Source organism: Aspergillus uvarum (assembly GCF_003184745.1).
Source record: "Aspergillus uvarum CBS 121591 unplaced genomic scaffold BO82scaffold_4, whole genome shotgun sequence".
Lineage (NCBI taxonomy): Eukaryota > Fungi > Ascomycota > Eurotiomycetes > Eurotiales > Aspergillaceae > Aspergillus > Aspergillus uvarum.
Window position 1 is genome coordinate 1 of NW_020291301.1, and position 23,151 is coordinate 23,151.

The 23,151-nt window shown below is 53.3% G+C and overlaps 8 protein-coding genes across 8 annotated transcripts; 6 read left to right on the forward strand and 2 right to left on the reverse strand.

The window, feature by feature from the left end:
* Positions 1 to 212: 212 nt before the first annotated feature.
* Positions 213 to 1,263, forward strand: BO82DRAFT_370985 (uncharacterized protein; the record flags this gene model as incomplete). Its single annotated transcript, XM_025637245.1, has 5 exons — positions 213 to 385; positions 452 to 668; positions 702 to 988; positions 1,050 to 1,122; positions 1,159 to 1,263. 5 exons carry the CDS (start codon positions 213 to 215, stop codon positions 1,261 to 1,263), a joined length of 855 nt encoding a protein of 284 aa, XP_025496246.1.
* A 1,052-nt stretch (positions 1,264 to 2,315) lies between these two features.
* Positions 2,316 to 5,340, forward strand: BO82DRAFT_326032 (transcription factor domain-containing protein). Its single transcript, XM_025632898.1, has 7 exons — positions 2,316 to 2,902; positions 3,112 to 3,218; positions 3,281 to 3,586; positions 3,648 to 4,085; positions 4,140 to 4,405; positions 4,459 to 4,968; positions 5,025 to 5,340. The coding sequence occupies exons 1-7, from the start codon at positions 2,663 to 2,665 to the stop codon at positions 5,231 to 5,233; spliced, it is 2,076 nt and encodes a 691-aa protein (XP_025496247.1). The 5' UTR covers positions 2,316 to 2,662; the 3' UTR covers positions 5,234 to 5,340.
* A 75-nt stretch (positions 5,341 to 5,415) lies between these two features.
* Positions 5,416 to 5,986, reverse strand: BO82DRAFT_397798 (uncharacterized protein; the record flags this gene model as incomplete). The annotated part of the gene is made up of 2 exons (XM_025638969.1): positions 5,416 to 5,904; positions 5,975 to 5,986. The coding sequence occupies 2 exons, from the start codon at positions 5,984 to 5,986 to the stop codon at positions 5,416 to 5,418; spliced, it is 501 nt and encodes a 166-aa protein (XP_025496248.1).
* Positions 5,987 to 6,435: 449 nt separating this feature from the next.
* Positions 6,436 to 8,098, forward strand: BO82DRAFT_326034 (putative LPS glycosyltransferase). The gene is made up of 4 exons (XM_025632899.1): positions 6,436 to 6,770; positions 6,829 to 6,972; positions 7,036 to 7,097; positions 7,184 to 8,098. The coding sequence occupies exons 1-4, from the start codon at positions 6,591 to 6,593 to the stop codon at positions 7,935 to 7,937; spliced, it is 1,140 nt and encodes a 379-aa protein (XP_025496249.1). The 5' UTR covers positions 6,436 to 6,590; the 3' UTR covers positions 7,938 to 8,098.
* A 1,974-nt stretch (positions 8,099 to 10,072) lies between these two features.
* On the forward strand, positions 10,073 to 13,054 carry BO82DRAFT_360927 (uncharacterized protein; the record flags this gene model as incomplete). The annotated part of the gene is made up of 1 exon (XM_025636795.1): positions 10,073 to 13,054. The coding sequence occupies one exon, from the start codon at positions 10,073 to 10,075 to the stop codon at positions 13,052 to 13,054; it is 2,982 nt and encodes a 993-aa protein (XP_025496250.1).
* A 1,336-nt stretch (positions 13,055 to 14,390) lies between these two features.
* On the forward strand, positions 14,391 to 16,793 carry BO82DRAFT_380261 (M3 family metallopeptidase; the record flags this gene model as incomplete). The annotated part of the gene is made up of 4 exons (XM_025637745.1): positions 14,391 to 15,718; positions 15,783 to 15,909; positions 15,983 to 16,493; positions 16,577 to 16,793. The coding sequence occupies exons 1-4, from the start codon at positions 14,465 to 14,467 to the stop codon at positions 16,791 to 16,793; spliced, it is 2,109 nt and encodes a 702-aa protein (XP_025496251.1). The 5' UTR covers positions 14,391 to 14,464.
* A 626-nt stretch (positions 16,794 to 17,419) lies between these two features.
* On the reverse strand, positions 17,420 to 18,888 carry BO82DRAFT_360929 (uncharacterized protein; the record flags this gene model as incomplete). Its single annotated transcript, XM_025636796.1, has 4 exons — positions 17,420 to 18,385; positions 18,438 to 18,545; positions 18,597 to 18,616; positions 18,684 to 18,888. The coding sequence occupies 4 exons, from the start codon at positions 18,886 to 18,888 to the stop codon at positions 17,420 to 17,422; spliced, it is 1,299 nt and encodes a 432-aa protein (XP_025496252.1).
* Positions 18,889 to 19,618: 730 nt separating this feature from the next.
* BO82DRAFT_300796 (putative flavoprotein) lies at positions 19,619 to 22,485 on the forward strand. Its single transcript, XM_025632064.1, has 6 exons — positions 19,619 to 19,855; positions 19,929 to 20,320; positions 20,387 to 20,634; positions 20,698 to 20,846; positions 20,930 to 21,264; positions 21,318 to 22,485. Exons 1-6 carry the CDS (start codon positions 19,846 to 19,848, stop codon positions 22,155 to 22,157), a joined length of 1,974 nt encoding a protein of 657 aa, XP_025496253.1. The 5' UTR covers positions 19,619 to 19,845; the 3' UTR covers positions 22,158 to 22,485.
* Positions 22,486 to 23,151: the final 666 nt, after the last annotated feature.

Sequence of the window (23,151 nt, forward strand, 5' to 3'; positions counted from 1 at the left end):
GAGGAGGAGGAGGAGGAGGAGGAGGAGGAGGGAGGGCCCCGTTTGTTTGTCCCTGTTGGCCCCGATGCCCCTTGACCCCGATGCTCCTTCCTAATGAAGCAGTCGAGGACTGCGCGCCCTCTACTTTTACTGCCGCACCCAGTATTCCTTGTAGGATCGTAGAGATTTGTAGAGAATAGAGCATTCTCAGGGCAAGGTGTCATCATGGCTGAATGCTTCTTCCCTGGCTTAACGGCCGCTTGGACCTGCGCCAGGCCTACATGTTCTCGTATGCGAACATCATAGCCTTGTTACAGGACATTGTACGCTGGCCAGCCGTATACGGCGTTCCCGCCGAGAATGTCAACATGCTAGCATCAATACACCAACGTATTGATCAACTTCGGTAAGCTAATGATCTCTAACGGCCCAGCGTACCTTGAAGTACCTAGAAGTCTAACCTCGAGGAAAGCCAGCCAAATGGCCCTAGCTATCTTGTTCCCCCGCCGCCCCAGAGCATCGACCGTCGCGCGAACCCCCGATGGCCCCATAGTATATCTGAGCTCCGGCTCAACAAGTCGACCTGTCATGGTGTGGATTACTGGGCACTCCCCGACTGTTTAGGGCTTTTTTTAAGCAGCCTGGGTCGAGCTCCAGCGGGAGCAAGCAAGAGGAACTTCTACCTCCCGGTGACTGCCGTTTTTGGACAGTGGTGCTGCCAGCTTTTGTCTGGGGAGATTAGACAGAAGCCAAGGGTCTATCAGTGCACCTGGACGCCAGCTGGAGAGTTTCATCTTGGTGCCTCCAGGGGAGGTTGGAGTGTGAGGAGGGGGATAGGCTCCTGGCTCGCTGTTCTTGACCGCGCTCGCTTTGGGATCATCAAGTCTGCAGTGCTTGAATTGACCAATTGGTCACAAGCATGGACGCCGACCATTGCGAGACGAGGAAAGAAAGCCGGAAAGCCCTTTGGCCGATGTGCGGAAACCTATCCTTTCCGTAAACTTCTCATGTTAGTGGCTCTCTACCCTCCCTCATGGAACATTGACTAAACTAACTTGGCTGCATAATAGGGGGAAGCCCAAAGAAGTGGCAGAGCAGGTGTGTGGCTTGGCGCTTAGCAATAAGTACATATATACTGCGCCTGTTTACGATGATCGATTGTCTGGGGAGATTTGGTAGAGCGTTTGGGACCCGTGTCCCAATTGTGAAGTTCTTATCGAGATCCACAAGGGCAAAATCAGCAATTTCGATCGCTGGACTGAATGCGTGGGTGCCCCGCCTTGATTCATCAAGGTAGGCAGTCGAAAGTTGTTTTACGGACGACCTTGGACATGTCGTCAAAAGGTCCCGCCTGTGCGTAGTGACCTGGCCAGGTGTCCTGAGGGTGAAGGAAATAAAATACCGGATCCCGGTAGGGGCTCACTCCATCCGTGGAGTTTGGGAGCCATCCTTTGTGGCCTGACACACCCAGAGGACCTACCACCGTCTAGCGGAAAGCAAACCGCGTTACCAAACTCTAGCCCTGATACAGCTGTTGGCATGGGGGGTATCTTGCCATTGGATGACTGTCTGACCCGGTTTGAAGTCTTGAGGCCTGACGTTAGGATGGCTCCTTCACCGGTTAGTCTGCCGTTATGACGGATTCCTCCATCCCCTTCGGAGACCCCGACTTGTTCACACCCATGCGCGTGGAAACGCTACGGTGCCGGGGATCAGTACCCTTTCGCTCAACCTAACTTCCAACTGCGAAAGGTGAAGCCAACGTGAACGAAACTCAGCCTCTACTTCTCCATATGAGGCCTGTCTCACATTCTCATTCATACAATCGAGACAATCTACCCCTGTTATTATCTCTCTTCAAGTGTGTCTGCGGTCTTACCCAAATTCAACTCAGTGTGTTGCGAAACTCTCTAAGCCTCATCTCGAACTTGGTCACTTTCAGCAATGCTCACACCCGTGTCACCGCTGGTCAAAACCCACTGCAGCCAAGAACTATGAACAATCAGCTCGTGTCATTATCTCTCTTCAATTGTGTCTGCGGCCTTACCAAAATTGTCGGTGCCTTGCGAAACTCTACACGCCTCATCTCAAACTCGGTCACCTTTCTGCAACGCGCGCACCCCTGTCTCCGCTGGTTGAGATCAAATACATCCAGAACCAACAAATCAGGCCTTGGCCTCGTGTCCATCTCACGCTCTGGGGTATGCATCTGCGAAACAGCAACCTCTTCGTGTCATGATCTCTTTGAAAACTCTCGGAATCAATCATCCTGTTCAATCGGTTTTCAGGAGACTCGTCTGCTGTCACATGGAATGTGCGTACTTCGATCACCACACGAATGAACAAGTGCTAATACAGTCACAACATCATCTTTATGTGGTGTCGATCTTCTCTAAAGGTTGTTCACGTTGGCGAAGTCTCAGTGCTGGCACAAGGCAAGAACCATTACCGCCTGATATACCAGGCAGCGGTCGAATGCAATTTCCGCCCCTGCTGAGTCAGCGCAAACTGCCGAGTTTCGCGATCTGCGCGGCCGCCCACAGCCCAAAAGTTTTCTGCCGATTTCCGGCACCTGAACGCCTGGTTCACACGTTACGTTCGCTGCACCCCTCCTTCTCTCGCCTTTGCATGTGTTAACCGGGTCCCACGGTATTTCGTCGGGCGTTATTGGAACTATACTCTGATGGATTTGGAGTACCGAGGGATTCTCGCGCCGAATGGGTTGGCTACACATGCCTCTCTCTTAACGCCTCCGGCCACCACCAGCGACCTTCGGAACAATCTCAGGCTTCCCCGGCCGATGACTGCTTTTGATTTCTCCCCCAGACCCTCGGAACCTGGCGCCATGAACAAGATCCCCGCCGTCCCAAGCAAACGGCGGGGTGGTTGTAGGAAGGCCTGTAATGAGTGTAAGCAGCAGAAGGTAAGTCAGTCTGGCCATACATGTCATATCGCATTCCACCTTGCATTCCATTCGGACCCATCGCTCAGCTGTGCATATTGATGTATCCGTTCAAAAGTCCGACAACGTTTAAAGCGCATTGTTGACCGGATATTGTTTACTGCGCTTCACCCTTCTCATGCCCTCTATATAGACAAACTGGCTGAACATAGGCTTACCGGACCCCGCAGCTTCGGTGCGATATTGTGCAAACGCCCGCTGATGCATGCTCACGCTGCCGGCGGCTCCAAATAGAATGCAAGGTTGAGCCCACTTTCAAACGGATCTCCAAACGCCGGTAAGGCCTTCCGAGCATGTCTTACCTATGTTTCATCTCTTGGCTGAACACTAGCTATCTAGGCGCAATGCCGAAATGGAAAAAGAAATTGCGGATCTCCGCCGTCGGCTTGCCAGTGGAGAGCATCCTCAGCCCGGGGAGGCTAACGCCAGTGACGAGCTGTCTCAATGTTCGGAGGATGTATTCTGTTCTCCAGATGCCACTGTTGGCATCAAAGGACGGCCGTTGTCGGCCCCATTAGAGCCGCAACCCATCGCTTCTCCGCTGACCATCCATCGAGATGCGTCTATCTTATCCCAGGACGAGAATCCGTGGATATTAGAGGATGTCTCGCTATCACGAGCCCGAGTAGCACGGTTGTTTGACCAGTACGATTCTCTCCCTGTGCATGCAGTAGCATCTTGGACAAATTTACTTATGATTGGCAAGGTTTTTCAAATATTATCATCCCTTTCTTCCTCTTTTGAACCCACAGAAGCCCCCAGACGAATATATGCGTCGTTGTCCATTGCAGGCATGGACTATTATCTGTGTTGCTAGTCGACGAGCACCTTCTGAGCCGGGTCTCCTCAGCGCACTCTCCGTGCCATTTAGTCGACTGCTCTGGTCCACCATCACTGGTGTACCACAAGATTACCGTGTGGTCAAGGCACTCTGCCTCCTTTGCACCTGGCCGTTGCCAACAACCAGTCAACGGACTGATGCGACATTTATGCTCAGCGGACTGATGATGCAAATATCTATGCAGTTGGGGCTGCATCGTCCGGTCCAAGCTGAGGAATTCACAACCTTCCGCATGGAAGTACAAGGGGAAGCTGTCAAGGATCGATTGCAGACATGGGTTATTTGTAACATTGTGGCTCAAAAGTAAGTGACTCTCGAGCCAGCCGCCGGATCCAACTGTTGACTCTATATATCCAGTGTCGCTACCGGTTACGGGCAGCCTCCGTCAACTATTTACGATTGGGCCTTAGAGCCCGCTTCACTGCGGGACGCCGATTACCACCCTTCGCATGATCTGATGACTCGACTCAGAATCGAAAAGTTCTGTGACCGGGTCACAAAAGCATTGTACAGCAGCAAACCTGACCCCGCCGAGTTCATCAGTTCGGAGAAGCTGCTGATTGTGCAGCTTCTCGAGATTGAATTGAGAGATATGGAAGTCGACTTTGGCCGGGACATTTCCAGTATGTTATGCATGGCCCGATTCGCCTTTGCTGAGCTCGAACTAATTATCCAGACATCAACATGATCCACTTGCGAGCGGCCGAACTGCACCTACGGTATTTCGTATTCCTGGGCTCTAACGCCCGAAGCGACGACTTAACAAAGTTGTTCATCGCAACCACTTCCTTCCTCGGACGAGTCCTCGACCTCGAGACCTCACCCGGCGAGCTTATAGGCCATGCGCCCAACTACATCTTACAAATGATTGTCTCAGCCGCTTTCGCGCTCATGAAGCTCCTGAAGAGCGATTTCCGTCGCCACATCGATTTCGAACACGGAAAGCTCCTCTTCAACGGAGCTATCTCGGCTATCCGCCGCATTAGCGTCATGGACCACGACCGTCCCGTCCGCCTGGCTGATATCCTGGCGCAGATGTGGAACGCAGGCAGTCCAGAGGATCCCGCCGGTGGTGACGCTCTCCAGCTCAAGATCCGTTGTCGCATGAGCATGAGCCATGTTTACGATACCGTGTGGCGGTGGCGCCAGCGCTTCCGTCCGATGAAGAGCGTGGAGGACACGCAAGGTATGTTTTTGCTGTTTCCTCGGATGTACAGGGGCAATGAGATTGATATGTCGCAGCTACCATGGCCAATCCCAATGTGGCTTCCCTCACTGGCCCTCTCGCACGGCAGCAGGGCGAGTCTTTGCAGAGCACAACCCTGTTATACACTCCAAACTTCGATCAAGGCGCCTTCATTAGCGAGGCAGGCTTCTCCGAGGTATTCGATTCCCTGAATTGGGTTTTTGATGGGATTCCGGACTCCTTTGTGGCGCCTCCAATTCTGTGAACCACTCGCACAAAGCCCTCTAGGCTGCGAGCACAGTCGGATTAAGAAAGCCGAGTATCCTGATGAAAATGTACATAGCACCGTACATCATAGCAACCACTTACGACTATTCCCCCTGTCTCTAGACACTGTTATCTCAACCCATATGAGCGCAACAAGTAATATTGAGTTGCTGACTAGCATTACTGGGAAGAAGTACTGGGATCGTACGGAGTAAACAAACTAGGCCCTCCACTAGTTGCAGGGCGTGTGTCCTCCTCTGGCTCTGGAACCCAAACCGGCTTCAGCGTCTTTCGACGCAGGCCTTTAAATCCCTTGCTCGACTTCAAGACATTGACAATCGCCAACAGAGTCTTGGGCTTCGTGATCTCTTCGAGATGGTCGAGTTCGAAATGCCCCCAGTAGTATTTCCCCCCCGATGTGATGAGATATTGCATATCTCCTGACTCGGGAGTGCCCATCAAAACCATCCGGGCGTCCTGCAGTCCACAACAGCGGGCCATATGCGCATCACTAGTTCTAGGTGAACCATAGTAGTCCAAGAGACTTGGATCATTCGTCCATCCATGAGGGATATCCCCGGCAGATATCTCTGGGGTATCCTGATTCTTCCATTCTAGCCCTTCTGGGGGTTCAGCCCGCCCCGTTTTCTCTTCAGGGATAGATTGAGACTGGAAGTCCTGTCAGCTTCCCCGTTGTATTCTGGTCTATCAATCTATAATTAGGAAAGTTCCGACTGACTCGGGTCTTCATGGTGGTATTTTTCGTCTGTTGGGAAGCAGAAGAGCGGAGGTATATTAGCTTTGAGATAATGAGATGGTTAGTCGCTAAGGCTAGGAAGGTGGAGACAAGTTCGAGGTTGAATGACATCATCCCTACGATCATGACGTGACGACCAAGGCCCCATCAGTCAGGGACTGCCAAGTTTGTAGTCTAAAGTACTACTATGTATGGACATCATCAGGCACAGGGACCCATATTCTTTGTCAAATCACACACTAATCCCAAAACAGCCGAGTATATGGAGAGATCTCCAGGTTCATCTCCGACCGAGTCCCCGGTCACTGATGGAACCTGAACTATGCAGGGCCTTCCGCATTCGGCATCCCGGCCTCACAATTTCCTCCCCCGAGGAATGCTTGCCCATGCCCGCATCCATCAAGGCCAAGTCGCCCTTTACAAAACTCAAACCGTTTGCAGTTAACGACTTATCTAAGATGAAGTTCGAGTGCAACTTGTTCTGCGCATCCCATCATGCAGATGTCTTTCTCTTGCCATCTTCTCTTGTTTCGCCGCTGCCTCTCCGACAACCCACCTAGCTAGCACCACAGATTCAGTGTTCGTTCGAGTCGACAAGATGATCCGCGGAAGAACACAGATCTCACGGATTGTGATTGCCGCCCTATTCAGCTATGGGCTCTTAATATTCTTGTTCAGTCAGTCGGCGCGGAGGTTCTGGGCCACGGATGGAGTAGATATGGCCCGCAGTTACTTCGAAGACCAGGCTTTTGAGCACATCAAGAACGAAACGCTGGGGGTGCGTTTAGTCCGCATCCACAGATTAACTGCTTCGACGCTAAAGACCTTTTATCTAGTTCGAGCACATCTTCGCGATCGGGCTGAAGGAACGGACGGACAAACGCGACTTCCTCACATTAGCTGCCTCGATGGCGGGCTTTCAGGTCGAATGGCTTGATGGGGTGCGACCGACGGAGATCAACCAGAAGTCCTTGCCAAATGTGAGTTCTTTCTAGACCACCCCCGTCTGAAGATCTGGAATTAATGTATATTGTGCAATCTAGGAAAACAGCCTCAAGCCATCGGAAATCGGCTGCTGGCGCGCACATATGAACGCACTCACCAAGTACGGCACCTCCCTCCCTCCCTCCCTCCCTCCAACGGCTCCTGAGCTAGCGATACTGAGCACAGCTAACAACCAATTTCTAACAGAGTGGTCGAGAACTCGTACTCCACTGCCCTCATTCTCGAAGACGACGCGGACTGGGACATCTTCATCAAGCAACAACTGCGCGAGTTCGCGCGCGGAGTGCGGGCGCTGACGGGCAACACACACGGGTCGCGGCAGGCTCCCTACGGGACCAACTGGGACGTGCTCTGGATCGGCGGGTGTGCTTCAGCGGCTAAAGCCAACGAGACGCAATTCTTCGCGATTCCGCAAGACCCGACGGCGCCCAGCGTCGACCACCGCGGCACGTGGGGCGGACCGCTCAAGGAGTGGAAGACGCAGTACCCAGAGTTCCCAGAGACGTCGACGCGGTTCGTCTACCGGGCGGAGTACGGGTGCTGCACCTACGGCTACGCGGTGACCAAGCGCGGGGCGGAGCGGATCCTGGCCGCCCTCGCCGTCGACCGCATCGTCGCCGCCGTTGACAACTCCATGGGCGACCTGTGCGGCGGCAAGGACGGTCGGCCTCAGATCGAATGCTACGCTCCCTTTCCCAACCTTGTCGGCACCTACCGGGCGGCGGGCCCCGCCTCCAAGGACTCGGACATCCACAATGGCACCGACGAGTGGCACGAGGCCCAGGCCTGGAATCTGATGTATAGCACCCGGTTAAATATTCATAACCTGGTCGCCGGGAAGGATACCGTGTACGCACAGTATGAAGAGAAGTTCCCGTGGTCCAAGTGGAAGCTGAGTCGGAAGAACTTTCATTATCCGCAAGGGTATCTGGTGCATTAGTTGTACTCCTTCCTGTTGCTTTCCTCATTTCCTAGTCTGGAAGGTCTAGATTCCATCGCTTTGTTCTAGTAGCACTGGTGTTGGAGGTGGTGTATGCACAGCGGTCGCATCATCAGTACATCATGGGTTCCGTGCATTTTGATCCTCTATTAGCATTGTTGTTAGCCTATTCTACTGAATGTGTATTGAAGTCCATGGACGCTTCAACCTCAAGAGCTATGGGGTAAAATTACGGGAGTGACGGAATAGTAAGAGGTAGTGTAGCGTAGTCAAAAGCTTTGGACGACTCATATCACGCGGAAACTTACACCGAGTAAACCCGAAATTTGGGGCCTTTGGTCTTCCGTACCGCCCGGCGGCTTGGCCTCACGCTCTCCCGCCCTCCCGAAACTTGGCTTGCTCAACCTTCAACCACCGCGGAGAACCTGGAATAAGGAATGTTGCATTGTCCTCGACAGTGGCTGGGCTGGATGATCATTCTCGTGAAATACTTTGTACAGTAGTACAAGGTACAAGGATAGACAGAATACACCATAGTTGCATCCATTGCCTCATCAACTAAGCACAGTACAGTGTTGTATTTACCCCAATTTCCCTCTCTGCTTTAGAGCCCACACAAAGGACACCAAGTCGGGTGATTTGCAGGTGGCTATGAGATCAAGAACGCGGGCAACTTGCGGCAGGATACAGTACATTGTACATTGATCAATATGATAGAGAGTCGAACGTTGAATTACTCGGTAGAATCGGTGCTGTACCACCCAAACTGACTCCCACACAATCAAACCGCTCTGAACAGTGCCCACCTATTACTCCTACCCGGATACATCTTCCGTTTCGCTCACGCAAACCGGGACTATGTTCCTAGTGCTGATTCCAGAGAGTTGGCCCCAAAGTGGGCTAGGATGGATCCACGAGAACTTGGCTGGCGTCCTGCGTATTGTAAACACAATACAGCCCGGGAGCGCAGCACTCGCTGGAGCTCCTTGCTAGCTGGCGACCGCGGGCGGTAACGGGGAGTAATAGATTTCCGTAGTGGTAATTAATGGCGGGTGAAGAGGAGTTTTGCTGGCGGGCGGGCCGGGGAGGAGGAACAGATGCCCTATCAGAAAATCAGAAAAAGTTGACGCCCTTAACTCCGACTACTAGTAGGCACGACGTCTCTTAGATTTAGGTTTTCCAGAGCCGAAGAAGGTTGTTGAGAGTTTCTGCATATCTAAATAGTAGTATTTACCGGTAGACAAGTGTCTACACTTCACAAATGACGGAGCGAGTCTCAACCTTGATAGTATGGGGCAGTGTTCTAGATGCGTTCACCTCGCCCGCATCGACCAGATGGGCCAATTGGACGCAGCATCGGGGGTCTAGTGGGGTGGGAATCGGTCGATTGTTCCTGAGCCCTACATTCGCGAAACTTTGCTGCACAGCTTCAAGTTACTGTTCCCCCCCCCCCGGAAAGTCCTGCGTCCAGCAGTATCCTCTATCGGAGGACATGATGGGTAACGAAAGATCGCGTGAGGATGGATCAAGGTTGCATTCGAATGGACATACCATACCGCCATCGAATGGCATGCCGGCCGGTTGAGAGCACAATACGTTACGGAGTAGGTAGTGCCCAAAGTCGGATGACCCCAACAGAGTGAGGGTACCAGTAAACTTAGGTTTTCATGTTTCCATACTTTGACCACCAGCACCACTTAGCTTTTCCTGCTCAGGTAATCGAGGTCTCACACCAGATTTTGACTTGCAGCGACTGATTGGTGGCAGTGACTGCCGTAGAGTAAATCGAGTCCATCGACTCCCCGCGACCCAATCTGATCAATCAGAAGCCTCAATCCAAGAATCTGATTGCTCGTCAGAGGGATTGATGAATAATCCGTGACCCGGTGGAGCCCTGAGAGGTTGTCGACAACGACAACCAGGCCAAGTCAAGACAACCCAGCGAGACAAGCAAGCCACAAAATACCGCTCTGGGTTATGATATCATCCATTCACCTGCCACCCCTGGTCCATGGTCCATAGTTACGCTCCCTGCAGACCATCGATCTTTTGTTAAGGGCTTCGTTTGGCTGCGAAAATATGTTTGTTTTTTTCCTTCTTGCATAGCAAACTCTGTGAATTGAGACCATCCCAGAATGCCAGAGACGTCTCCTGAAGCAGATGCGCATCCCGATCAACCACCAGAGACCACCGCGAATTCGAGCTCGAAGAAAGATCTTTGCCTCAGTGGCCCTGGGAGGGTCTACCCTCTGCGATCGATTGTTGCCCCGACGCACCCTCTTGCACTCCCCTACCGATCGTCTTCGACGTCGAGCAGTTCACCACATGTTCACAGCCTGTGCAACGAAAAACCTGAGTTGGAGGACCGGGATGAGCACTTGGAGCAACAACCGCCCATTAGTCAGCCGAGCACCCCGCCCGAGCAACGATTCTGGTCATGTGACTCCCCCAAGCAACAATCGCAACAATCACCCCTCTATTATCAGCAGCAGCAGCAGCAGCAACATCAGCATCAAATCGACGGTACTGGATCGATAACCCCTACTAAACTATATGACTATGCCTCAGGCTCGGAAGGTCCAGACCATCTGAGTCTTGAGACTCTCGGCTCACTCACTCCGTCATCCTCTCATCGAAGATATGACGCACAAGACTCCGATGAAGACAGCCTCGCTACCACCAGCACCACCAAGAGCCTACAGGCGTGCGAGGATGAGCCGATACACAGACCTGGGGCAGTGCAATGTTTTGGGGCATTGGTGGTGTTAGAAGAGGTCGATGAGGGAACGTTAATGGTGCAATTGGCTAGTGAGAACTCGGAGGCTATCATTGGTCATTCGCCGCAGAACTTATTCACCTTGAACAGTTTCTCCGACCTGTTGCGCAACGACCAGGATGGAATCCTCAGGGATCATGTGCAGCTAACCGAGGATGATCAGTGGAGTCCGGCTGTGGATGGGCCGGAGATCTTCAAGTTATCCATCAACGACCGACACGGGCATCCCCAGCGATTCTGGTCGGCCGTCCACCGCAATCCAGCGCACTGGCATCTGATTATCTGCGAGTTCGAGAGCGAGATCGATCGTCTTAACCCCGTCAACACAGCCGGCCAGACCTTGCCGGCGAAACCAACGGATATCCTGGGATTCGAGCCAACAGCCGATCAAATAGCCAGCAGCACCGTCAAGATCAGCCAACCGTTGCGGCTACTACGAAACAGACGCCGGAAACCCGGCGAGATGGCTTCTATGGAAGTACTCAACATCATCAGCAAAGTCCAAGATCAGTTGGGTAGGACGCAGGACCCGGATACGCTGTTGAATGTCTCAATCGGACTGATCAAGGAGCTGACCGGCTATCACCGCGTAATGGTCTATCAGTTTGACCACGAGAACAATGGGAATGTCGTTGCAGAACTGGCCGATCCAAGATTCTCGAAGGACATTTTCAAAGGACTCTCGTTTCCGGCCGCGGACATACCCCAGCAGGCCCGTGATCTGTATAAGAGAAGCAAGGTCCGGCTTCTGTACAATCGCGATCACATCAACTCCCCCCTAGTGTCGCGAGATCTCGAACATGCGAGAGCCCCGCTGGATATGACTTACGCATTCTTACGGGCGATGTCACCTTATCATTTAAAGTATCTGGCTCGGATGTGTGTCCGCTCTTCGATGTCGATCAGCATCAACGATCGCGAAGATCTCTGGGGATTGATTATATGTCATTCCTACGGGGATCACGGCATGAGAGTTCCCTTTCCGGTCATCCGCCTGAGCAGGTTGATTGGCGATTCGGTGTACCAGAACATCAAGCGACTCTCCTGTATGTCGCACCTGGAGGCCGGCAGCCCCGCCAACCAGGTGGCTGCATCCGAAATCCTGAAACAGGACAGCCACACATCCGAGGCGTTGCTCAAGCTCTTTGATGCAGATTTCGCAGCTCTTTCCATTCGGGGACGAACGAGCATACTGGGCGAGTCAACGGACTTCGCAGAAAGCCTGGCTCTGGTCGAATATTTCCGGTTTAAGAAGCTGGGCTCTGTTGTGGCTACTAGCCATGTCAAGCGAGACTTCCCAGATCTGCACTTTCCTCCTGGCATTCACTCTGTCTCGGGTGTCATGTATGCGCCTCTTTCCCTGCACAAAGAGAATTTCATCGTCTTCTTCCGCCGCACGCAGATGAAAGATATCCGATGGGGTGGAAATCCATATACAAAGTTACCCTTACAGCCTCGGAAGGATTTCCGGGTCTGGCGGGAGACTGTCGTGGACCGGTCTCGGGAGTGGACCACGTCGCAGACCGATAATGCAGCTGCCTTGGGCATGGTAGGCTCTCAAGTGTCGAGCGACTGGCGGACGGAAACGGAATCCCCTTCGTCGTCTAGCCAGCAGGCCAAGTCGGGCGATGAGATTCGAACCACCCTGAACACGATCATGGGGAATCTTGGGGTGGTCCTTGGAGGGTCTTTTGACTCCGAATTCCAAGACAGCATCACCCGCTCCTATTCCGCGTCAAAATCCCTCCTTTATGTGATCAACGATCTCTTAGACATCACGAAGAAGGAAGAGGGGTACAATCTGATCAAGGACGAAGTATTTGATCTCTTGACCTGCTTCCGCGAAGCTACCAAGATGTTCGAGACCGAGGCGCAGCGCAAAGGGCTCCTCTACAAGGTTGTCCATCAGTCGGGGATTCCAAAGGGCGTGTTCGGCGATGAGCGGCGCGTTCGTCAGGTGATTTCGAACCTCATCTCCAACGCCGTCCAGCACACCTCCGAGGGAGGGGTCACCGTTGAGATGTGGCGGGACTCGGTCATCCCTGCGCCGGGGCGGGCCATCATCAACATCACCGTGGTTGACACCGGGTGTGGCATGTCGTCGGACAAACTCGACATGCTTTTCTGCGAGCTGGAGGAGATTTCGCTGGAGCGGAAGAACGGCGGTGAAACCGAGGAAACCTCGACCGCGCTGGAACGAACGCACAAAAAACGTGTTCTGGGAGTCGGGCTTGCCTTGGTTTCGCGGATTGTTCGCAACTGCTATGGGCAACTTGTGGTTCATTCCGAAGAAGGCAGGGGCAGTCGATTCGCGATATCCCTGCAGTTTGATACCGGGTAGTACATGCACCTGGGTCAAGCTTCGACCTCTACGATACGACCTGCCTCGAGCCGTGACGGGCTTTATTATTTCCTTGGTTCGGATTTCGGCTAGCGCATATGAATTAGCCTGTTGTTCTCCTTCCCCTTCTCGTCCGGCGCAGAGGACGAAACGCCCCGGAGAATATCTGAAAATGGTCTTCTTCACCCCCTTGTTCTACTGCGCTGTATATACATATATATCTTCCTTTTTGCTTGGGTCTACTGGGATCTCTTTATTGTATAATCACCGTCGATAGCGTTCGAGCAGGCCATTTTGTTTCCTCCTGGATGTTTTACTTTCCCTCCAGGATTCTTTTTCTTGTTCCCGGATTCTGGAATCATGGGAAGGATGAGTGATGACGATATTGATGACACTGACAGTCTTTGAACACGTCGAGGCAGAACTGTCTGCCGTGCCTGGTTTTCATTTTGTGGGTTAAAATAGACACGATTTCCCGAGAATATCAGGATTGTTTTTCCTTTGCCACGGGCCTACCTTTGAGAAATCAAACCATCCCTAGTGACCACCGCAAACATGACGGATCCTATCACCGGCAGTCCAAGTGAGTGATTGGTCGAGTTGCTTAAAGCTTCTACCATGGGTGTTCCTGCTAGCGCTGTGAGGTCGAAAGCTTGCCGGTGGCAAGCTTTCCTTGGGTCTTGACAGCTGTTGAGTTCTTTATCCCTTGGCACGACGAGCAAGGGTTACTAATCAACTTTCCAGCATACAATGGGTTGTTTGTCTACGTATCGGAAACCGTTGTGTAAGTGAGACTTTTGATGGGTTGGTCGGGTTTTCTTACATTCGGCCGAGTAATCGCCCTCCCCGCATCGTTCAGCTGTTATATAACTCTCGTCTTTACAGCGGCAGAAGTTTCAAGGAATTCTCTATATTTCCGCCTAAGACGTTGACCACTTCTCGTCCTCGTTCAAACATAGATCGCACTGCACCAGGAACCTAACTAGTTCCTTGAGAACGGAATATAACATGCATTTATCTCCGTCGGAAGTCCGAGTGGGGAAAGTGTATCACTCACAGGCAGCTTTTCCATGCGCACAGAACCAAGACAGCTCCATGACAAGGTACGAGGCATGGCAGCAGATCCCTTCTCGATTGAGACAAGTCTGGGATGTGTTTCAAAGTCAAGGTCATGCGCCAGGGGCCGACTGTACAGTACCTGCCCACCAGTTGAATCATTCGATGCACTATCACGCCTGGCACGTGAGTCAAGCAATAAGCACTAAGCGCCTGATATACATTAGTGAATTCAGCTGTGACACTAAGCAGCAACAGCTATCAAAGAACAGAGCGAGTACATAAAGCACGAGCTGGTTCATTGGAATGCAGCGCAACAAATCATAAGGAATTGCACCTTTGTCTCCCACACCCATGATGAATGCCCCAACCGCTCACCCTCTCCCAACCTTCGACATCACCGCAGAAGGCCTCGCAAAGGAAGCCGAGAATCTAGTCACATATCTCGAACACTCCACCGACAAACTAGTCGCCGCCGTCGCTCGCCCGGAACTCACCTTCGACACGGTCATCCGGCCGCTGGCCGCGATTGACAATGAGCTCCGCGCCCGCGTGCAATACATCGCGCTCTTCCATGGCGTCTCCCCGTGTGCGGAGGTCAGACAGGCCTCATCCGCAGCAGAGAATAGAGTGGTTCAGGCGCACTTGGCGCTGTTCCAGCGGGACGACCTCTTCGCCCTCGTCGACGCAGTTCATGCCAACCCTCAACAGCATGCGTCCGTCGACCAGGAGGATCGGAAGTTGCTGAATAGATTTCATCAACTGTTCATCGAGAACGGAGTGAAGTTGACCGGGGCGAGTCGGGAGCGCTTCACATGGATCACGCGACGCTTGGTCGACCTGCGAGTCGAATTCATGCAGAACCTTGGCGCGGATCCGGGGTCTGTGCCCTTCAGCGAGGGCGAACTAGCGGGGTTGGGTGTGGAGGGATTTGAGGTTACCCAGGAAAGCAGTGTTGATGCTACCGCTGCGACGAAACGGTATCGGGTACCCCTTTCCAAGCCAGTCGTAACGAGGATCCTGTCTCAATGCAGCGTCCCGCAGACCCGGAAGGAAATTTTCCTGCGCAATCAGAATCGGTACGAGCCCAATGTCGAGATCTTCCGGGAGATCGTGCTTCTGCGCGACGAATCCTCACGACTACTGGGGTTCGAGTCCTTTGCGCACCGCAAGCTGCAGCAGCAGCTCGTCAAATCGCCGGACCGTGTGGAGAAATGGCTGAAGGAGCTGCACACCGCGCTGGAACCCCTTGCGCAACGGGAACTGGAGCAGCTGCGAGCTATCTCCGGAACAGACGCCATCCATCTCTGGGACCTGGACTTCTACCATAACCGCATCCTCCAGGAACAGTACCACGTGGACCACGAGCGCGTGGCGGAGTACTTCCCGGCTCGAGGCACCATCGAGCGCATGCTAGGCGTCTTCGAGGAGCTGTTCAGTGTGCAGTTCGAGAAGGTCGACGCCTCCGGCAAGCACACGTGGCATGCGGATGTGGATGCGTTCGCGGTCTGGGAGGCAGATAGGTCGGCCTTCATCGGGTATCTCTACGTGGACATCTATCCCCGGCCGGGGAAGTACAACCATGCGGCCAATTTCAATGTCTATCCTGTGCGGCTTTTCTTTCCTTCGAAACTCTAGAAATATAATTTGTAGACTGACCCTGGCAAATCAGGCATACATCAACAGCGGGGGCAAGCGAACCCCCGTCGTGACCGCGTTAGTCTGCAATGTCTCGCGCGGCGAACCAGCCCTACTCCGCCACCAGGAAGTCATCACCATTTTCCATGAACTCGGGCATGGTATTATCCTCCCCTTTTCTTATTGCATCACACCCAATTATCTCCCCCTGACACTAACTGGAACAAAAAAAAGGAATGCACGACCTCCTCGGCCAATCCAAATACGCCCTTTTCCACGGCCACCGCACCGTGGCCGACTTCATCGAAGCCCCCAGCCAACTCCTCGAGAACTGGTGCTGGGTGGCCGACTGCCTCCGCCGCCTCAGCAGCCACTACTCCTACACCAACACCTCATCACCACCACCACCATCCACCCCCCAAACCCACCCCGAACAAATCCCCACCGCCCTCCTCACCAACCTCCTAGCCGCCAAACCCCTCCACCAAGCCCTGCTCACCCTCCGTCAAATCGCCTTCAGCACCTTCGACATGGCCGTTCACCACCCGGCCTCGCACGCCGCCCTCCAATCCCTCGATATCTCAGCGACGTACAACCGCCTCCTCGAAGTAACAACCGGTCTGCAGGGCCCGACACCCCCCTCCCCGGAGGCATCACCGTGCGAGAATCGGATCTGGGGCCACGGCCACGTCACCACGGCGCACTACGTCTGGAGCCAGGAGGCGAATTATTATTCGTATCTTTTGTGAGTTTTACCCTCCCAACCCTTCTTTCTGGGATTTATGGTATAAGGGCTAAATGCGCATGAGCTGACTCTGTTGTGGATAGTACCCGAATGCTGGCCGCAGACATTTGGGCGTCACGGTTCCAGACGAACCCCATGAGTTCGGAGGCGGGGCTGGCGTACCGGAGGGGGATCCTGGAGTATGGCGGGAGTCGGGAGGAGTGGGGGTTGATTACCGGGTTGCTGGGGAGGGAGCCCAACTTGGGGGCTTATTTGAGGGAGTTAGGGGTGGAGGTGGGGGAGGAGGCTCTTAGTAGGTAGTAGTGAGGAGTATGAGTAATTGTGTAGGGGGCTAAGGTTAGCTCGGTTCTTGGTTGATGTGAGGTATCGTTATTGGTAAGTAGGTTAAGTAGGGTAAGTGAAATTACTCTGTGTGGCTGAGTACTCATAGAAGTGACTGGTCAGATGTTGGGTTCTGCTTTCGTGTTTTACTGCCTTTTTCTTTCTGTGTGTGTGTGTGTTCTGTGGGGACAGGTTACCCTTGGCCTCGAGTATAATTCTGCACAAGTGCAAGGTCAACTCACTACCTACATCACAAATTGGGCAAGGGAGGAAATCTTAGGGTTCTTTGGATTGTTTACTTATATTGGTAGATTACATGTCATAAAGTGGAACCGAAATAGCTCGCCACTGTGAGGGCATCGACTGGCAAGCAGTGAAGAGAAAACGGGATGAAGACAGTAGTCCCGGAGAAAAACAGAAAAAGGGTTATTGTCTGGCGTATTTTCAGGCAGCAGGACATAACACAAGCACATACTCAACTTTTCGCCCCTCATCACCAGATCGCCGACCTAGTTCCAGTATGGCGATCATTCCCCGATGGAGTGAGCGGCAGACACGTCTCATCGAAGAGCAATATTTCTGGTTCGTGAGCATGGCATTCACCCTCACGCCTGCGAACGCTTCCACTTCCCCAAACTGTCCGCCAGCGCCGTCTCCGAAGATGGGCTCGGCGTGCTCGTCACCGTGACATCCGTCCGCTGCAGAACCTGGATGCTATTATGTTGATCCTTGACCGGACTGGTCAGAGCGATCTCGCCCTCCTCGAGGCGAGAGTAGGAGCTCTCGGACGTGCGCCACGCCTTGGCGACCTGCTGGCCCGCGGCCGCGGGACGGAACTGCGGGTTCTGGATCGTCGACCGGGTGCGGCTGCGCCAGTAGTCGCTGATTTTGAGCTTGCGGCGGAGGCCACTGTCCATGAGTAGCTTCGAGAGGCAAGGCATACTGAAGATGAAGAACCCGCAGGCCATCTCGGCAAAGGCCCAGAAGAGCAGCGGCGCGATCATGTACATCTGGTCGGCTGTTTTGGCGAAGGAGACAGTATGGGCCAGGCGGAAGCAGGCCGCGATAGATGCGCTGGTTAAGATCGGATTAGTATAGTATGGGTAGGATGATCGGAATGTGGGTGTAGGAATGTGAAGGCAAGCGAGAGATGAAAAGGAAAGGAGGTGTGGAAATACGAACAGAATACCAGCACCGAAAATCACAGAGATACCCATCTTTTTCTGCCAGCTCATCTGCAGTCCCCAAATCATTCGTTGCGGAAGCAAAAACATGGTGATGTCAGAGAAGACTTGCACGGCAGCTGAGCAAAGCATCACGTCTGGCAAGGAATAGCATTTGCTTGGAAGGTAGAACTCCCAAATCGCTCGATGCGGGCGACACTGTGCGTTCAGCAGGATTACGCACAGCAAGCCCCATAGACACTGCAGTGCGGAAACTGCCATGCATGCCCACCAGAAAGGGGTCTTGGCGCCATCGACCGGCACGAAGATCCGACACCAATCGAGGAGAATGGCAGTCTTGATCAGGGGAAGGACGGCTGAGTAGCAGCAGCCGTAGATCAAAATCAGCTAGGTCATATCAGCCGCAGTACCAAAGACCCGGGAGCTCGGTTGCCCTTACATAGAGGGGTCTGACAAGATCGCCCATGTGGAGATTCCATTGGTGGACGAAATAACCCGGTGTATGGATCATCTCGTAGCCGGCATAGGCAGTACCCCAGTAGGAACCCTAGGTATGATAAGCATTGAGCGGCATGCAGAATGAAAAGGATACACGTACAAAGGCACCGACCATCAAAACTATTCAAGAAGGAGGTTGTCAGTCTGTGCATTGAAGCCGAACAGTGTGGGCAAGCAGCTTACTTACCATCCTCGAGCCGAATGGTGCGATCTAGCCAGACCCGCACGTAGACGCGCAAGCACATACACAGGGTGGCAACGACGGTGCAAACCGTAATGATGCCCCAAGCCAAGCTGTTGTGGTTCGGAGGATTGTCGAAGTTAGGGGTGACGCCTTCTGGGGCCGCAAGGGCCGGCTGGGCAAACAGCGTGGCCAACTCGTCGGTAGACATTGCGATGGATGAGACCTTCCTCAATCAAGGTGGGCTCCATCGAATATAAGTTGTTCGTCCAGCATGACAGGTCGAAATGGGGTCAGTGTCGAAGTACGAGGATCGGGAACAATACCACATGGCTACCGGGGGATCGTCCATGTCTCCCTGGCGATTGATCTCTATCAAGTACTCGGTGGAAAAAGGGTTTCTGACAGATTCCGTTTGCGTATCTGGATTCGCCTTGCTCCCCACTCACGGCCCGTTCGCCAGATGCTAGGAAGGCATCCGAGCCAACCGTTATCGGGCGGGTGGGGACTGGCTGTGGTGGTGAAGGACCTCCTTGCCAACGGCCTTCAATTTGACAGCCTAAGTTTTGGAAAATTGACCCTACTGCGATGCCACTACCACTCTGGCCGTGCCGATCCCTGTCACGGAGGCACTCAGGGTGGGCGCCCATTTTGCAAGACGGGATAACACTCCCAAGTGATGAGCACAGCAGTAGCCAAGAATGTGGGAAAATCGGTCGATCTGTGCGCACTGGACCCAAGGGAAATCAAACAAAGTCCTTTGTGTTGTTTATCTATCCATTATTGATCTGGGGACCAGGCGTTCATTAAGCTCCCTTGAGTGGACAGGCTGACAGCAGCAATGCAAGGGTGACAGCTGATCACAGATCCTTATTCCTTTCCCCACTTTAGTGCCAAGTGATTAGCAGCTGACGGACTGTCTTGACAATTCCTTCGAAACGGCTGGACCTTGAAGAGCTACCTTCAGCACTCCAATCACGGATAACGGTAGCTCCTCCAAGAACTAGTTAGTCGAGATATCGTAAGCCGAGCAGCCTGTGAGGAGAGGAAGGAACCATCCCCCTCATGGCGGTTCGTCGCGGCGATCTCGGGGCTAGCCTACTTATAGGCGTTGCAGTACCCCCCTCCTCTGCATCTCAACCGCACAGCCCCTGATTTCTCAAGCACTATGGCGACCGGTGAGTATCCTTTGCGGTCGATTCAGTTGTTCTTGCGACTCAGCGACTGAAACAAAAAAATGGGAACTCCTAGTCTCTCACAGCTCTCATGCGCCTGCGAGGGCCGACAAGTATCCGGGTCAGGCTGACCTGCGCAAAATGATGGCTCAACAACCCTTGCCTGCTCTCGAACCCAACCTCATCGACCCCGAGACGATGACTGGCGATGAAGCGGCCGTCCAGGCGCATGCCGTGCTAGATCGGCTCAGCACGGCCCTGTCCAGCAAGAACGTGGAGGCGCTCAAGGGCTGTTTCTATACCAGCCAGGCCTATTGGAAGGACCAACTGGCACTCACATCCCACCTCCGCACGTTCAATACACCGGGTGTAATTGCTGCTGCGATGCTGGAAACAGCTCCCTTGCGAGGTTTAGGAGATGTGTCTGTAGACGGAGGCGCGGTCTTTATTCCTGCGACACCCACCTTGGTTAGTCACTACAGTACACACAGTGTATGGTGCTGCAAATGCTGACCGTGGATGACAATACGTTAGCAATTCATCGACTGTGGAGTCAGTTTCCGAACGAGCTCCCCGGCAGCGACAGGCAAGGGAAAGGTGGTACTCTTGCCAGTACAGAACGCGGAGAAGACGATCGAGTGGAAGATCTGGGTTTTGAGTACAATGCTGGAGAGCTTGGATCTCCATCCGGAAGACCAGGGACTGTTGCAGGGATCGAGCAAAGAGTATCCTGATCCGGAGAGATTCGAAACCGATGTGTTCATCATCGGAGGCGGAAATGCGTAAGTGGAAGAAAGATGGCAAGAATGGGAGAACGGAGGCTAATGGAAGATGGTGGTTGAAAGAGCTGCCGCGCTGGCCGCGCGCCTGAAGACGCTGGGAGTGGAAAGCGTCATGGCCGAACGCAACTCCCACGTCGGCGACAATTGGGCTCGTCGCTACGACTGCATGCGCTTTCACATTCCCACCTCCTTCTGCGATCTCCCGTTCATGCGTAAGTCATTTCTTTCCCCCAAGTGGGTACATTACAAGCCACTTTTATCTGACAAGGGGCCTTGACATCATGGAATACTATAGCTTACGGCCCCGAACTCCAATCTCCCCATCTGCTCTCGCGCGACGACCTGGCAGAGCAAGTTCGACGATACGTTGCGACCTTTCAGCTGAACGTCATCACATCGGCTCAGATCCAGTCAACCCAATACAACCAGGCGACACAGCGATGGCAGATCAAGATCCAAACCCCGATTGGCCAACGCACGGCCATTGCGAAGCATCTCGTCCTCGCTGCTGGCATCGCATCCCAACAACCCTACGTGCCTTCCATTCCCAACAAAGACGCCTACCAGGGTATCAGCATCCACTCAACCCAGTATCAGAATGCCAGGAAGCTGATGGACCAGGGGGCTAAGGTAGACACTCAATACATCCTCGTTCTTCGGCCAAGCTAACTTGACCCCCCAAGTCCGTCCTCGTCATCGGCTCCGCCAACACCGCCTTCGATATCCTCGAGGACTGCCACGCCGCCGGACTACAAGCCACGATGAACGTGCGCTCCCCGACCTACATCGTCCCGATCGAGTACCTTCTCGACAAGCGCAGTCTAGGCGCCTACGACCTCGGCGTCGAAGCCGCCGACCGACTCTTCCTCTCCCTTCCCGCCGTGATTGACAGCCAACTGGGCGATGGTCTGATGAAGCTCTTTTCATCCCAGGAACCCAACCGTTACGACGCGCTCGCCGCGACCGGCTTCCCCGTGCGCGACGGCTCTCACGTCGAGTCCGTTCTCATGCACAACCTGCTCGAGCGCGCAGGCGGCCACTACGTCGATGTTGGCGGCACCAAGCTGCTAGCCGAGGGCAAAGCCAGCGTCAAAGCCAACGTAGAACCGACTGCATACACGGCCACAGGACTGATTTTCTCAGACGGTTCTTCGCTGGACGCTGACGCGGTGGTCTGGTGTACCGGGTTCGCCGATCGGGATGTCCGCGACACCACAGCGACGCTTCTCGGTGGTGGGGCTTGTACTGCGTCGGGAACTGGCGACGACGACCTCGCGAACCCGGCTGGTGAATCTATCCTAGGGCCCGGGGAGATCGCAGCCCGTGTCGACGCAACCTGGGGCGTCGACGCGGAGGGCGAGATCCGTGGCATGTGGAAGCGACATCGCCAGCTGGACAACTTTTGGATCATGGGCGGGTTCACGCAGCAGCATCGCTGGCATTCGCGGACGCTGGCACTGCAGATCAAAGCCGCTCTGGAAGGGGTCTTGCCGCCAGCTTATCGGGATACTCCGCATGTCTGAAGGATTGATGCTGGAAAGCTGTCGTTCTGGTGGTGGGGGTTTCATGCACATACTTCTTTCTCTTGGGTTGTTGCCTGATTTAGTTCGTACTGTAGATTTTTGGATAGTTGCACAATGAGTGCATGGCCGCGGAAGGTTCCTCACGCTCCAACTGACGCTCCTTAATGTTAATCTAGATTCGAGCAGACAAGCATACTCGTGTCTGCTTTTGTTTGATATACTCCGATATTGGCTAATGCTATGCGATGAAAGTTCAGCGAGGACGGTCGATACTATTCGTGGTTTTGTTTCAGAAGCTTTCAAGGTCGTCAGTGCCGATATATAGTTCTCTGTACAATTGAAGAAGTAATTGATTTCGAGCCAATCGTCCGGGGTTTTGTTTTGTAAGCGATTTCAGGTCTCCGGGGTGGGCGATATAGAACGATTTCTTGAATTTCTGGTGGTTCTGGATGGTTGAAATATCTAAGATTTCAATATGTGAAGCAGCCTGGTAACCCCGCCAGATCACGGGGCCTGGTTACTCAGGAACGCCGACACATTTTCTGCTGCAACTTAGTGGCTACAGTGCAACTTGATACGGTGACAAAAGAATCTGGATGAGATTTCTCAGTTGAGATAGTGGGTGGTCTGAAGTGGTAGGAGACCTTGGTGTGGTGGCATCAACGCATCGGTCCAATTATATATATCTCTCGCCCCGTAACACCTTTGGAATATTTCATGGCCACTGGATGTGTCGCACACAGATGGAAAAGAGAGAAAGGTGGGATAGAAACTTGAACAGAATGTAAGAATGGGCATGCACTGCGTGGGCTGCAATATAGTCAAGGAGTTTGAAGCTGGATTGAGGACGAACTGCTCTGTTCTCCCCGGCCTGCTAAATTACCTCTCAGGAACACGAGTCAAAATTTGCCAGAAATTCAATAATTGCGAAACAAGTAATTTCTTTCTTAGAAGTCGACCTACAAAGTGTCTATCTATGTTTGAATGTAGTTGT